We start from the raw sequence: 16,895 nt of genomic DNA, 5'->3' as shown, positions 1-16,895 counted from the left end.
TTCCATCAGAGCAATGATTAAGGATGATAAAGCCCGAGTTAGAAAATGTTTGACTTTTCACTTTTTAAAGGTTTCATCAAAGATGGTAATCAAAAAAAAATCGAAACTAGTTATGTGACCTTAGGCTAGTTTTTAAACACCTTTAAGCTGCAGTTTCCTCATCTTTGAAATATGACAATTATAATAAATATTTCATAAATTTGCCATAGGAATAAAGGAACTATTGCTCATAAAGTACTTAACACAATGCTCAACATACAGGAGGTGCTCAGTAAACATAAACTTTTATTTAAGTTATTCCTTTTCCATTCTAAAATTCTACTTAAGTATTGCCTATGTTATAAATTGAGAATATTACTACCTTAATTCTTAATATTAGAGCAATCTTTTCATACCATTGTGCCATGCTTCCATTATTAGAACAAGCTAAAAAATAGTTCAGTCCCACTTTGGAATCTACATGTAGGTATCTGTTAAAAGTCATTAAATGGCACATTTAAGGTTTGTATACTTAGTTATATATACATCTTAATTAATAGAAAGAAACAGAAACAAACATGAACTCTAGTTAATGATGTGAATGCTGAATATATATTGTTTATGCAACTTATTTTGAAATGCATGAAAAATAAGATGGTTTTATAAGAAAGGGAAAAGTAAACATAGTAATGTTAATTGTGAGATTTAGGTGGTGGGTTTATGGCTATTCAGTGTACACTTTTTTTTTCTTTAAGATTTTACTTATTTATTTGAGAGAGTAAGCAAGCAAGAAAGCATGAGCAGGGGGAGGAGCAGAGGGAGAGGGAGAAGCAGACTCCCTGATGAGCAGGGAGCCCAACATGGAGCTTGATCCCAGGGCTCAATCCCAGGACCCCGGGACTGTGACCCGAGCCAAAGGCAGATGCTTAACCGACTGAGCCACGCAGGTGCCCCTTAACTTGTCTATATTTATGTTAAAAATGTTATAATAAAATATTGGTTAAAAAAGTGAACCTACAATACTTAATGTGTCCAGGAAGGAAACATTTGGTTTTTGTTTTTTTGGGTTTTTTAATTTGTATTTTGTACAAAGACCTATTCCAGAATCTAGCAGAAATGCAAAATACTCCTGCATTAAGGAACTCACAATTTGGTTGGAAGAGACAAGACTCTTTGAAAATTGAGCCCAAACTCCGAAGTCCTATGTCAGTTGGATTATGAAGGTGGAATTTTCCATGTGTGGCTTAGAGATCGCCAGGAGTCGTAGAGCTAGCATTGAGGTCAGCAAATGCTTTTGTGCAAAAAGCTGTGTCTGTAGGATGAGGAAATTAACAGGCCACATATATGTTTAACTCTTTTTCACATGGGGGCATTCTGTTATCTTTATTAAAATATACATTTTCATGTCTGGAAATTCACAGTAGGTTTTTGTCATTATGCACTTTCTCCATCAGCAGATTAAAAGTAGTCTGTCATTCATGTTCTGAAATATTTTGGTGTTAGAAAGAGGGCTTCATTCTCAAGAAGGTTAGAAGCCACTGATCCAAACAAAAGTGCCCTTAGAGTTTGGAAAAAGAGCTCTTCAGCTTGCTGAGGTCTGGCCAGGCTTCAAGAAGGAGATGGAATCTGAGCTGAGTGTTGGGAAATGGGTAGAATTTGAATAGGTTGAGAAGAGATGGAATGCATTCTAAATGAGGGACCAATCTGAACAAAGGTAGGATAGTTTGGGAGACTGTGAGGAGACTAGTTCAGCTGAAGAAGGAATTGATAGTAGATAAGGTTGGAAGGATCAGCTGGAGCCAAACTGTGGAAGACTCTGAATATTAGACCGAGGAATTTGGACTTCATCCTGGAGCCAGTAGAGAAGCCACGGAATATTTTGAGCAAGGGCTTGATATGGTGAAAGTGTTTCAGGTATTAACCTGGCAGCAATTTCAAGGATAGATTGGAATGGGGGAGTGATGAACAGTTGTACCGAGGCTCATGTAGTCTGCCCAGATTTTATGTGTCAGGAATCTGAGCTAGAGTGGCAAGAATGAGAGTCGCAGAAGAGGAAAGTGAAGACTCAAGAGACATTTCAAAGGAGCCGTCATCATTTATCATGTGGCAATTCTTTTACCAAAGAGAGTCAACTCATCTAGACCTCTACACAAGCCATTGCACAGTGCTGCTCCTATATGCTGCACGTGCTTGTTATTCTGGGAATAACAAGTTCTGAAATTGACCAACGATGCTTGTGGGCCCTGTGTACAGTCAGGTTCTAAGTTTAGTCTAGACATGTTGCTTTGTTTTTCATAAGGTTGTGTAAGGTGTGGTATTTCGGAAAAACTAGTATTTTTCTACCCAAAGAGGGTAGAAAAAAGAAGATGGATGGCTCTAACTTTAAAATTTTGGAGGGATAATAATAATACGCCAGGGCAAATGTGCACATATAAAGGAGTGCCTCATTTTCCAAATGGGAACTACCCAAAGAAACACATTTGCTTTATGGATATATATATATTTTTAGATAAAGAAGAAATGGTTAAGTTGGTACTTACAATATTTAATTTAATTCTATGTCTTTAAAAAGTGTCACATAAAATATATAAATTTAGGAATATTGCTGTTTTTCACTTTCATATTTCATGTAATTATTTTATTCATTCTCTTCACATAGGCCTTTGGTATCCCTTGATGCTACTTTTTCAGGCACTTGACACAGTTTTCAAAAACCTACATTTCCACTTCTGCCTTATGATTTGAGAAAGAGTACTCATAATGCCATTGAATCCAAACTGTAACATAATATTATGGTGGTTGTGTTTTACTTTGTACCACAAGTTTATATTTGTTATCTAAACAGCATAGTCTTTTTTTTTTTTTTAAAGATTTTATTTATTTATTTGACAGAGATAGAGACAGCCAGTGAGAGAGGGAACACAAGCAGGGGGAGTGGGAGAGGAAGAAGCAGGCTCATAGAGGAGGAGCCTGATGTGGGGCTCGATCCCATAACGCCAGGATCACGCCCTGAGCCGAAGGCAGGCGCTTAACCGCTGTGCCACCCAGGCGCCCCGAAACAGCATAGTCTTGTGCAGTGTAGCTTTTAAAAGGGTTCTTTAAAGGCCTATTTATAGCAGTAGCTAATATTTGCCTTTGAACGGTTATGTCCCATGCATTATTATTAAATCCATGTAATTGACCCTTCTTTTGAAGGATCCAAGCCTGGTCCTATTTTAACAAACAAAAATTCCAGTGGTAGGCACTATTTTATGTTAATGTGTTTTCTCCAGAGAGTACTTTGTTCAAAATAATGTAACAACGTGTCCTGTAAGCGAGAGACTTTACAAGAACCTGCCCGTAAATTGACTGAGTGATAATTTGGGAGGAACAAAGTGTCCTCTTACTGCTGAGCATATATAGTATTTTTGTTCGTTTCCCTATGCAATGTGCCTAGCAGTATAAAGTCAACTGTAAGTCAGTTGTACATTTTTACCTTATTTATTCTCTCAATGAATATTGGGTTTCAACTATGTGTCGGGCATTGTGCTAAGTTCTGTAGGGATGTAAAAAGATGTAGTTCCTACCATGAAGAAATTTGTAATGTATTAAAAGGGATAAGACTGAAATGTAAAATGAGGTAGAATAGGATGTATTTTCTAAAGGAGGTACAAACTCAGATTTAGTAGCTCAAGGAAAAGAAAAATCAGTCCTGAGTAGTAGATCAAGCAAGACTTAGCAAAGCAGATGCAACTTTGATTGAACCTTGAAGGAACTGTAGGATATAGTCAGATGGAAATTTTGTCAGAGGGAAAGGCATTAGCAAAACCATGGGTTTGGGGATGCATTAAGCATCTCAGTAGGCAGTTTGGTTTAAATGTTGAATATATACAGTCATGATTCATGATCTGTAAAATGGTGATAAGAGTCACACAGAAAAGTCACACAGACAATTGGATGTGACCATGTATTTTGTAATACTTTTGTGTTTTTTTAAGTTACTAGTTATTTTACAAATATATTTACAAGTAGGGAAGTAAAGCAAAAAAAAAAAAAGCAAACATCTTGGTTTTAGATTGGGGGGTGTGTGCTTAAAAACATCATAAAGGCATGTAACTTAATAGCTTAATTCAGGAGAATATGGAGAGCTGAAGACCTCAGAGCAAAGAGTGACTCATTCAAATCTAAGCTATGGAGAGATCAGAATATGCTTAAAGTAGAAAGGCCAATTGCCAACTTTTACAAGAGAAGATATATAAAGTAATTTGGAGAGTGACTGTGAAATTAGAAAGAAGATGGTTGGGAAAGATTAGAGTGGTAAAAATTGTAGACCTGGCAATACGGTGTGAGGAGAGGGGATCTGAGAGAACTTGGGGTGAAAAGGAAACTTTCAGTCGAAGTGACATGACCATTACAGAGGAATAAAATGAAGATTTTAGGTTTGAGTAGGTTGAGTTTGACCCTGATCCGGGCAGGGGCATTGTGTAATTGGGATGTGGGGATTGATTCCCGTGAAAAAGTTGTGCTAGTAGATAGAGATTTGGGAGTCTTCTACATGAAGATGATTTTGTAAACCTCTGGCAAGGAAAGACTAGAGAAACACTCAGACAGGTAAGAATGGCATAGAATTAAAAAAAAACACACAGAATAAGCAATGGGAAGAAATGAGATAGATCTAAGGGGAAAGGCGGAATGTCGCTGTGTTGTACTGGTCAATGATAAGAAGAGAATCAGAGGAAGGCCCGTTCTGTAAAAGAATTAAGGAAAACCAGGAGTGGGAAAAGTTTCACGTGGGCAATTAGGAAAGTCCTTTTAGTCAAATAGCAGCTATAAAGGGATGATGGAAGAGACTAAAGAGAGAACAGATGATCCCGATTTCAAGGCAAATTTTTAGCAAACTTGGTGATGAAAGAAGGGAGAAAAATATCATGGTTGAGAGAAGACTTTTAAAAATTCAGGGAAACCTGCTTTTTTAAATTAAAGTATACTTGACATACAATGTTACGATGAGTTTCAGGAGTACAACAGAGTGATTTGACAAGTCTCCATGTTATGCTACACTCGCCACAGGTGTAACTCCCATCTGTCACCATACAGTACTATTACAATACCATTGACTGTATTCCCCATGCTGGGCTTTTTATTCCTGACTCATTTATTCCACAATGGGAAGCCTTTATTTCCTAATCCCCTTCATCCATTTTGTGTGCATGCCCGTACTCTCCACCCTCTGGCAATCATCAGTTTGTTCTCTGCATTTACAGGTCTGTTTCTGCTTTTTGTTTGTTTGTTCATTTGTTTTGTTTTTTAGATTCCACATGTAAGTGAAATCATATGGTATTTGTCTTTCTCTGTCTGACTTATTTCACTAAGCATAATACTCTGAGTCCATCCGTGTTGTTGCAAATGGCAAGATCTCCTCTTTTTTTATGGCTGAGGAATGTATACACACACACACACATATAATTTTGCCCCACAAGTTTATATTATCTCTACAGAATAGTCTTATGCAGTATAGCTTTTAAAAGGGTTTTTAAGGCCTATTTAGAGCAGTAGCTAATATTTGCCTTTAAGTGGTTATGCCCCGTGCATTATTATTCAATCCATGTAATTTACCTCTCTTGAAGGCTCCAAGCAGGGTCCTCTTTTAATAAATAAAATTCCCATGGTAGACACTATTTTATGTTAATGTGTCTTCTCCAGAGTGTACTTTGTTCAAAATAACATAACCACATGTGTCCTGTAAGTGAGAAGCTTTACAAGAACCTGCACATAAGTATATAATGTATATATGTTAGATATGTATTATGTACACACAGATATATATATATATATATATATATATATATATACACACACACACACACACACACACACACATATCACATCTTCTTTATTCATTTACCCATGGACACTTGGGGTGCTTCCATATCTTGACTATTATAAATAATGCTGCAATAATCCTAGGGGTACTATATATCTTTCCAAATTAGTGTTTTTGTTTCCTTTGTGTAAATACCTGCATGTGGAATTACTGAACCATATGGTATTTCTATTTTTAACTTTTTGAGGAACTCCTGTATGGTTTTCCACAGTGGCTACACCGATTTACATTCCTACCGACAGTGCAGGAGGGTTCCCTTTTCTCCATATCCTTGCCAACACTTGTTATTTATCTTTTTGATTCTAGCCATTCTGGCAGGCATAAGGTGATATCTGAGACCTGTCTTTGTCAGTAGAAGGGAAGTAGCCTCTTGAGATGGAATTATTGAGGATTCTGGGAGATCAAATAGTGGAGTTCTGTTGCAAAGGAGGTATGGAAGTGGCACCAGGAATAAAGGTTTAAAAGGTTAAGTCCTACTACAGGAAAGGAAGCCTCCATCGAGATTAACCAGTAGGAAACTGGGAGATGTTGCAGGAAGATCGTTGAAAGATTTAATGTAGCTTCAACATTCTTTATAAGATAGTTGGTTAGGGCATGTGCTGAAGAGAATGGGGAATGAGGTGAGGACTGGGGGCTTGAGGAAGGTGGAAAAGGCTCCATAAGAACTGTCTCAGGCACAAGAATGGCAAAGGGAGATGGTCGAGCAACAAGATGACTCACAAGAACATGGAAAGCATAAATTTTAGCAAATTCGGTCAGCATGTGTATTGTGGCCTCCTCTCCCATGCTCAACTGTCCAGAACAGCAGTTGAAGAGTGAACAGCAAGGGCTTGCCAATGCTAGGATTAGAGCCTGGCAAAAAAGATGCTTGGAAAAACGAGATGACCCAGGACTCTAAGGTGGAAGCTCTGGGTTCCAGACTGGGCCAATGAAGTTGGAAAGACATGATGTTCTGATGAGCAAGTCTAGTATAAGTGAGCAAATGAAAAAAATAAAAGGTGGCATTTCTTGGAGGTCATACAATTCTAGGCCATGGTGCAGCTAAGTTATTTAATAACCAAAATGGAAGGAAGGCAAATCTCATTGAGATAATAAGAGCTGAAGGAATCAGAGGGTAGTAGAGAGATGCTTGACGGGGTTTTTAATGCTCTTGATCATGATAGTAGGAAACAAAATAGAAAGGAAGACCAAGTGTATGCCAAGTGAAGACAAGCTGTGCTATTATAGTTTGGAAAAAAAAAAGTGACAAAATAAGCTTAGATACTGCTGCGGGGGGCGGGGGGGGGAATCTGCTGCTCACCTGGGCTGATGCCTTCACTGTGCAATCCTGGGTGGATTCTTCATAACACAAAGCCTGGCTCCTACTCCTGCAGGCAGAGCTGTCCTTTGGTAGTGAACTCTTAACTGCTCTCTTAATTTATGGTAAAAAATTAACCAAATGGATTTAACACGTGTCTCCTCTGATCAACCCACCATCTTTCTGGAGACTGTTTATATGACCGCAACATTCCAAGTGTAAGCAGAAGTTGCTTGATGAGCACGGAGTCCTGCCGTAGTGGCTTAGTTGGATGATCTTGATAGCTAATGTCACCAAGCTCCAGTGGTCCGATAGATGGGTCTCCAGTTTATGGTGAAGGAATACCGACTTATCTTTTCCATGGGCCAGTTACAGTATATCCCCCCTAAACAGTACTAGAGAGAGAGGCCCACATTTTCTCCTGGAATACTCGATCTCACTTGCCATGTACGTCATCATCCTCCTGCTAGCCCGTTTCTTCAGATAGAGTATACACAGATTGTAGTGACAGAAGCACAGTAGTCCTCCCTTATCTGAAGTTTTGCTTTCCATTGTTCTAGTCAGCTGCGGTCTAGAAGTAGACAGTCCTTCTGATATATCATCAGAAGGTCAATAATAGCCTAACACTATGTCACAATGCCTGCATCCTTCACCTCACTTCATCTCATCCTGTAGAGATTTGATCATCTCACTCCATTGGAAGGAGGGTGAGTTCAGTACAATAAAATATTTTGAGAGAGACCATATTCACATAACTTTTATTGCAGTATAATTTTTCTATTTTATTGTTGCTAATCTTACTGTGCCTAATTTATAAATTAAATTTTATCATAGATATATACGTATAGGGAAAAGCATAGTATGTGTAAGATTGGGTACTATCCATGGTTTCAGGCATCCACTGGGGGACTTGGAGCATACCCTCCACAGATGAAGGGGGATCACTCTATAAGTTTTCTTATATATTATCATGATTAGTCCTACTTTCTTAAGTTACATTCAAGTTTCCTTGATTTGATTTTGGCCGTCCTGAGGAAAATGGCCTCATGTTAGATCTTAGAAGTCACTTGACTTTATATTTTTAATTTACTTATCAAAGGGTAAGCTTAACTTTAAAGTTTATAATAGATTTTATCTGGTAAGACTTCAATTTCTCTTAATTAAAGAGACCTATAATGATAAAGTGACTATAAAAGTATGGCCTTTGGACTGGGTTAATGATTTGTAAACCACTGGATCGTGCTTAATGATTTCTAAGCATTCCTCTTCTTTTTTTTTTTTTTTAATCCTTACATAAGTATGTTATCCCCATTTAACAGATGAGGAAGCTGAGACACACAGAAATTGAGTAACTTTTCCAGGTTCCTACTGTGAATAGCAAAGCTAGACAAAATTCAATTGATAATTCCAAAGCTGGTGCTTTTAACAATTTTTATTTGATATTGCTCCCTGGTACTACTGCCCGGGAGAAAGGCATTCAGTGTAGCAGAATCCTGTTACTACTACAGATGCTGATAAATATGTTTCCCCTCCTACTTTATACCAGGTACTTCGCATAAATTTTTACAAATCCTTCCTACATTCCTGTAATCAAACTATCATTTTAAAATTTTTGTATATGAGATAATTGAGGTCAGAGATCAAATAACTATTATAAAGTCATAGAGTGGGTAACTGGATTCTTTGACTCCAGAACCAAGGCTCAAAGGCATTGATAGATGGGAGTTTGTGGCACCCCTGGAGAGTAGCAAGTTATCCTGTATAGTGTGGGCCTAGAGTACATGGCTGAGCAAAGGAACTGGGGAGGGGATTGTGGAGATTAAAGAGGCAAAGGAGAGTTTATGAAATTTTTAGAGATAAGTAGGTCCTTAAAGTATCAGATGGAGAATTGACAACTTGGAGTGGTAAAGGGAGACTCTTGACTGGGGGAAAAGAGAATACAAGTTGCTCTTTTCTAATAGACTGAAATCCTGTAATAAAAAAAGTACAGTGAAGATAAAAGAATCATACAGTTATTTATTTAGTTAGTTTTAAAGATTTATTTATTTTAGAATGAGCAAAAGATAGAGAAAGAGCATGGGCACAAATGTGTGGAGGGGCAGAAGGAGAGGGAGAGAATCCTCAAGCAGACTCCCTGCTGAGTGCTGAGCCTGATTTGGGGCTCTATCCCAGGACTCTGAGATCATGACCTGAGCTGAAACCAAGATTCAGCCACTTAACTGAGCCACCCAGAGGCCCCCAGAATTGTATAGTTATTTAGAAGAGAACAGATGCTTCATAGATTTTCCTTTTTTAGATAGGTGGCTTAGATGGGATCATTGTTCTCAGATGCGGCAGTACCTTAAATCTCTAAGACTAAAAAAAAATCTAGGATGTGGTTTTTTAAACTCATAAGCCTTGGAGAGGTGCTCTGTGATGTCATCTATGGCATATTTATAAATGTGATAGTGCTAGTGAGAATGGGTAGTTTGGTGGCTAGAGATTAGTCTTGTCTTCTTAACTTTCTGGTGGGTGTGTGCTTGGCAACAACACTGGAAGTGGTCTCTCCTCATTTGGCTTTCATTCAAACTATTTTACATCACAATAAATCCTAGTCTCTTTAGCATCAGGTCCCTGGTGATCAAAGTATTCAATTCCAGTACCTGATAAAATCATGAATATCCTGGTAGTTACTTTATGTGTATCCTCTTCAACAGAGCCTTTTAAAAAATTGGATTCATTAGGGAATAGGAGTCTTTATTCCTTAGAGTATAGATGAGTATATTTGTACAATGACAAAAGACAATGTACTTGGGGCCTAAAAGAAAAAGTATCCTCTTCTTTTCCTTCCTATTTTTAATGGAATTTCAATTGAATGTGCCTCCTGGGAGTGAAAGCTATATTCAATCAAGCCAAAAATATGGAGACTAGCTAGGGTAAGTTTTGGGGGGTACAAGAGTACGAGTGGTTTTGGCAAAGTCAGGCTTTCACCAAGTAATTTTAGACTCCAATCTACAGATTCATAGATCTTAGATTTGGCAAAGATTTAGCAGTAATGTGGCTAACATCTTGTACGCTGGAAAATTCCTTCTTCACCATTGTCTTAGGCAAGTGGGTATGGAGCTTCTACTTGAGATCTTCCTGTGCGTGCACTAGGCTGGAAGTGTTAACGTTCTAGAGGAGGGTCTGGACTGCTGGGGTCTTACGTCCCTCTGTATCCACAGTGTGGGGCACTCTGCCTCAGTTTCCTTGCTCTGTTGTAGAGTAGTGCTAATTATTGGGAAGTACCATGTGTTGTCATTTCTTCAAGTCTTGGAATTGAAAAGACCCAAAATTAATTCCTTGTTCTGCCACTTGTGACTTTGGGCAATTTTCCTAATCCCCTTTGGTTTCCATTTTTGCATGTGAAACAAGAAGACAGTACCCAGCTAGGGAGTTTGTGAGTTGTGTTCTGAGACCTACTTGGAGAATTATTTAAAAATGATTAATCATGATATCTATGGTCTGACAATAGTAGGCACTTTATGTGACCTATTCTCCTTGAGCCTGATTCTCGTCTTTGATCAATGTATGGGATTTGATTCTGAGTTCAGATCCCTGTGGTAATCTGTCCAGTACAGAGTAAAATAGAGCTATTGCTTTATAGGTACAGGGCATTGTATGAGTTCTTCTTTTTTTTTTTTTAAGATTTTATTTATTTATTTTGACAGAGACACCAAGAGAGGGAACACAAGTAGGGAGAGTGGGAGAGGACGAAGCAGGCTTCCCAATGAGCAGGGAGCCTGATGTAGGGCTCGATCCCGGAGCCCTGGCATCATGACCTGAGTCAAAGGCAGATGCTTAATGACTGAGCCACCCAGGTGCCCCATATGAGTTCTTTCAGGAAGAATAGATAGGATGTGGACAACTGGGTAGGATACTTTGGAGCTGTGTACCAGCAGTGGAGAACCTGCTTATCTATGACAGTATAATGGTTATGAAGAGGAAGATCATTAGATTGCCTGGAGGTGTGAAGAGAAAAGGGAAATACAGGCTTATGTCAGAATTTATTAGCATCAACTAAGACTTCTAACCCCAAACAACTGGTGGAAAAGTGAAAACTTCAGTTACACTCTTGTTTGGTCTACATTAAAACAATCAGTTGGAGTGATTCCCATTAGACTTGCTGGTTTTATTTTTCAACTTTGTTTAGAAGCAGTCTAAATCATTAATTTTTGGAAGTGACTATCTGCTGCAACTATTTATGATGTCTATTTGAAAACCCATTATGCATTAGTAAAAGACTCAAAGGTCAAGGAGGGTGAATTTGTTCTTTGCCTCCTGTTTATAAGAGATTGGCAATGTTGGGAGAAGGAAAAGCTGCATTTTCTCCATCTTTCTTTCCCATTTCAGGACGTATTTACTTGTGAGAGAAGCCACCCCAAATATTCTCTTGGTGGGACCTTTGTTTTGGAAAGCATGTTATCAATTTTTAAGCAGCCTCTGAGATATTATTGCATTCTTTCTGAAAACCCATTAGTGGGGATGTATAACTTCTCCTAAGTGGGCCACAAATTCCAATGAACCAGTTGTTTCTAAGGAAAGCAGTAATGCTATCTCTTCGTTAAAAAACAAAACAAAACAAAACAAAACACAAAAAAAACAAAACCTAAATCCAGGGGAAAAGGCAAATATTCTGAGGTAGTCTGGCTTATCTGCTTAATAGGGGTCAATAATACCATCACTATATCTATGGAGTGGGTTGCTTTCATGAACCTAGAGCATAAATCTAAATGTTTTTATTGTATAGCCACAAAGGCCTTTACTAAAGATCAAAATGTTTTCCACAAACTATCTGCTATTGGTTTTATTTTGGAATGAAAAACTTAATTTCTGCTTCATTTACACTTAGTGTGGTTTAGGTACTAAGTGTACATCAGATATTGATATTGACAGCCAGATATGGCTGAGTGGTAATGATCCATTAAATTGAGCACTCTGTTTTTCAGCCATATTGGATAACCAAGTGTGTGCACGCGCGCACATGTGCTTGCATGTGTCTGTGCCTGTCCTTGGGCATGATGAAAACCTACCAGTGTTATTTCCTACTCCAAGTCTTTTTATTCTACCCTTTTGGCTCTGTTTAGCTAAATGGCTACATAACCCAGGAAATACTCTCATATCCTCATCATATAAATTTTAAGAGATAAATTATTTATTAATAAACAATTCAATTAATATGTAATGAATTTAACTACTTTTAAAGTGTTTCTTTTAAAGGATAGCTTGTTAAAATGGGTTGTTTCCTTAGGGATTAAATAGTTAACTTGTATATTTTTTAAAAATTCTGTTACAAATACCAATCTGAATTATATTCAAATACTGAAAGACTGGTTTTTAAAATGATTTTCTTGTAACTATTTTGAATATAACTTCTCTATCATGCCTTTACAAATTACTATTAATTGGATATATCATATATGTTGTTTATTTTTGTAGTTAAAACAGAGCCAATGAGCAGCAGTGAAATAGTTTCAACAACAGCAGACGGGTCTTTAGACAATTTCTCAGGTTCAGGTAAGGAATAAATGTTAGATTTTCACATTAATACAAAACACAGTTTTTCTTAGTTTGTATATGTAAGTATGTATCTATGTGTCTATGTATGTGGGTATATGCATGCTTGTATGTAGTATAAAATTTAATATAGCTTTACTCTGTGTCCCATACTTGCAATTCTCTTGTTTTTATCCAGTGTTATGAAGTGTTTGCTGAAAATGCTGCTATCCTATAAAGGAGATAAAATCAAAGGGGGTTTTGTTTTTCTTTCTTCTTCTACTAATTATCTTTATTATGTTGATGACTCCTTCCCTTTTCTCTCATTTGTATAATTTTTCCAATTATGCAAATTTAGGTTGGCAAAATTTGGCTTCTGATACTCTTTAAGCAGACTTAACCAAACCATCCTCCTGTAGGTAGCTGTCATGTCAACTGTAGATCTAAATTAGACTTTGTAATGCAGCTTTCCATCCTTAAGTGAATTTTGATCTCTTTCACAGTGACAAAGTTTGCCTCCAATAAACAAAATACCCAAGTTTCACATCTTTGCTAATGAAATTACTGATAAGAAAGTCATAGTGGTAATAAAGTAACAGTGAGGTTGTGATTATATATTTGCCAAATTACACAGCTTAGACTATTTCAATAAAAAAATTATTGGATATAATTTTTAAAATTTTGAACCCTTTTCATATTATCAGCTGTGTTTATCAAACCTCTGAAGTGGAAATGCTATAGTTACATAAATTTGTAATTGACTTACTCCAGCTCTCAGGATCACTTACTTAATATACATCACAACTAAAAGGAATTATACATATTATATAACATGAAATACAAATGCATAACTTTTATCCTAATAATACCAGATGGGAACAATAAGGAAATAACAAAAGGATGTTACATCCGTGAGTTCCTTTATAAAACACTAGAATACGACTTATGCCAGAGAATGTGCTTGGTGCTATTACAGATTAGTAGGTATATGAGAATGGCCCTGGTTTGGGGCTTAGCAGGGTGACTAAATGACGAGACTGTCATATTGCAGATGGAAGGCCAAGGATCCCCCAAAAATACCCAGAAAAGGACCCAACAGAGACTGGTTGGGATGGGAGGGGTCAGGAAAGGTTTCCTGGAGGAGATGCCTGCACTCAGCCTTAAAAAATGAGTAGGGATAAAGCACACATAGATCTGGGGAGGGGGAAGTTGGACAGATAGAACATCCCATGGGAGGAGACCAAAACACAGAGGCATGGAATTTGGAACTGTCAATGGTTCATTATTCCTGGTACCTACAGTGTGAGCTGTGATGGCATGCTGGACAGAGTCAGGATAGAGTCTAAAGAGACATTTGTGTTCCACATGACGTTTGCATTGTATCCTGAGTACAGTGGGAGGCATCAGAAGAAGGGTGTTGCATGATTGTATTCATGTACAGAATCCTGCCTGTAGCAGGAAGGGGGAAGGCTGGAGAACTGAAGTAGAGAGACCAGATGCAGTCTTTTTGCATTAATTTGGGCAAGAAATACTGAAGACCTGAGATAAGGTGCTGGCAGCCTTATGGAAAGATGATGGATTAAGATGTATTTGCAAAGTCTAATTTATGTCATAGTAACCAATGAGTACAGGGAATAAGTGAGGCAGAGAGACAGGTTAAGGTGATGGAATGCAAGAGGAGCATGACTGCGAGAGAAAGGCATGTTGAATGAGAGGTGACATCCACGCGAAGATGTTGAAGCTTGGGAATGATCTGGAATGGAAATTTTGGAAGTGTGCAGGGAGTTAAAGCTAGTGGGCTGTAACAGAGTTGAAGAGGGAATCCAGGGAAGACCAATATAGAGAGATGGGCAGGAAATAAAATGAAAACACAGGTTTTCAACTGGGAAAGAAGGAAAAAGTTGAGTTGGAAGTAAAGGTAGGAAGAGTTTCAAGGAAGTGCTATGTGATAGATTGGTATACAGCTATTAAAAATAGTTTGGAAAAAAAACTTAATGGCATGAGCAAATGTTAACTATGTTAAGTGACAAGCAGGTTACAAAAGAGTGACATGCTCAGTATAATCCATGTGTTTTTAGACATTTATGTGTATGCATATGTGTGTTTGTGTATGTGTATAAAAATTAATGGTGGCTTTCTCTGGATGATGGAATATAATTCGAATTTTTTTTCCTTCTGCTTTTTTTCAGAAATGTTTCACGGTGTATTTGTATAAGAGTCATACTTTTAAAAAGTAGTAATTTTAAAGTGCAAGTTTAAAGTCACATACTGAAAAGAAATAAGTTTTTTAAAGTATCTATGGATAATAGTATTGCTTTGCTATCCTTCCTGATATTGAAAACCTGTGGTTTAAGGAATTCCTTGTTCTTAAGAAATATACACTGAAGTAATAGTAAAGAGACATCTTATCTGCAGTTCCAAAAAAAGTGAGCTATACATGTGTATACACACACATATATAGAGGAAAAGAGAATAAGAATAAAGCTAATATAATAAGATGTTCGCATTTAGAGAATTGTGGTAAAGGATATCTGGGAAGTTTTTCTACTATTTTTGCGACTTTTCTGCAGTGTCTAGTTATGTCAAAATAAGATCCAAATGAGAAACATCAGTGGATTTAGCCTACAGCAGTTTCAGTGGGTGGTGCTTTACTTCCCCTTGTGCCCACTTGCCCATATGCCCCATTTCTGTTGTCTCCAGTACAGTTCCTAGCAGATATATGTGCTCACGAAGTGCAGTGAGTAAATGGATGATTTAACCAGTTAGGTGAAGAAGTGGAGACAGGGAGGAGAAAAATGTCTTGTAAGTACATAAGTGTTTAAGGGGGAGAGAAGGTAGTCCATTAGAAAGTGAGAGATAGGGCTGAGGATGGCATTTAGAAGGTCAGGGTGGTTTTGGCTGCCAATACAAATTTGATAGAGGTAGGGGTTAAAGGTATAGGCAAAGTGGAGATAATTGATGCAGAGAGGTGCCCACTGGGACAGCAATGGCTTAAATCTAAAACAGAAGTGGATCGCCATAGAAAAGGAATAACTTTCCCACAGAAACATCAGGAATGATGGAACGGGAATTAATGCAGATGAGTTTGAAGGGGAGGAGGAGTCAATATGTTAAGGGAATTTCTGTCTGATTCCTCTGCTTAAACCCTCCAGTAGCTCCCATGCGTCTCTGAGTAAATGCTGAGTCCTTTCAATAGCCATGAGCCCCATCAGACCTATTGCCTCCTTCCCACTCTTCCTTCAGTGTCCTGGACATGCTCCCAGTCAGGACCTTTGCAGTGGCAGTCCCTCTGCCTGGGGCACCCTTCGGTATACCTGCCGGACTCCCTCACCACCTTCCAGTCTGTGCTCTCCTCTCCCCTTCTCTTTGAGGCGCCCCTCCACCCCCATCCAGATTATCCTACTCAATGTTGCAAAACTCTCACTGTAGGCTTCCAGCCTTTCTGACATGCTAAATACAACCTTCCCGGCCAATAACACAGCCTTTTGCAAACTGTACTATTTACTTGTGTATTAGTTTATTGATGGTGTTTCACCCCCACCAAAATGTACGCTTGTGATGGCAGAGATTTGTTTTGTTTTGTTCATTTGTATCCTCGACACCTGAAAGAGTATCTGGTGCATATTAGGCACTTAGATATTTGCTAGATGGAGGGAGGAATGGATGGATGGATGGATGGTTGAATGAGTGAATGAAGGCTTCTACCATTTCCTCTGAAGCGATTCAAAATGAAGATAGTGATAGGCTTATGAGCTGGAAGAGATGGAGAGGATTGAAATAGATGTCATGAGGATTTGGGAAGCCTGAGGCTGCTTGGAACATTAAGGAAAGTTGGCAGTAGAGCCAGAGTCCAAGCAAAGGGAGACCGCTGAATGTGGAGCCTTTACCATAGAGCAATTTTTCTCTACAAGGATTTTGCTGCCCAGGTAAGAAGATATTTATTTTGATCCAGAGTTAAAGATTTTCCAAGTCAGGCATGGAAGAATATGGAAGTAAGAGAATTGAGGGTATCAGAAAGAGAAGAGTTTAGAATAATGATTCTAAATAATGACCCTTTCCTGGGATAAGTGTGTGTATATGTGTGTGTGTGTGTGTGTGTGTGTGTGTGTGTGTGTGTGTATACATACATTTAAAGGTAAGGGATAACAAATTGAGAGAAGATAAGTATGTCAGGGGTCCTGCATCTATAATAAGGTTGGAGAACAGATTAGATGGGAATAAGGGAAAGAAAATTGTGGCAGA

At 38.1% G+C, this 16,895-nt stretch overlaps 1 protein-coding gene across 14 annotated transcripts in view; it reads left to right on the top strand.

The window, feature by feature from the left end:
• EYA1 (EYA transcriptional coactivator and phosphatase 1) overlaps positions 1-16,895 on the top strand; it is a 329,699-nt gene that overhangs the window by 180,903 nt on the left and 131,901 nt on the right. For 10 of the 14 annotated variants that reach the window (XM_034668180.1, XM_034668178.1, XM_034668179.1 and 7 more), the window contains one exon: positions 12,597-12,674. The exons of 1 other annotated variant lie outside the window; for it this stretch is intronic. In XM_034668180.1, the coding sequence (XP_034524071.1) occupies positions 12,597-12,674 (78 nt within the window). Of the gene's footprint in view, positions 1-12,578; positions 12,675-16,895 lie in introns of those variants that run through there. 3 more of the 14 variants (XM_034668188.1, XM_034668187.1, XM_034668191.1) reach the window with 2 other exon arrangements.

Source organism: Ailuropoda melanoleuca, chromosome 9 (assembly GCF_002007445.2).
Source record: "Ailuropoda melanoleuca isolate Jingjing chromosome 9, ASM200744v2, whole genome shotgun sequence".
NCBI lineage: Eukaryota > Metazoa > Chordata > Mammalia > Carnivora > Ursidae > Ailuropoda > Ailuropoda melanoleuca.
This window is presented reverse-complemented; position numbering and strand designations above follow the sequence as displayed.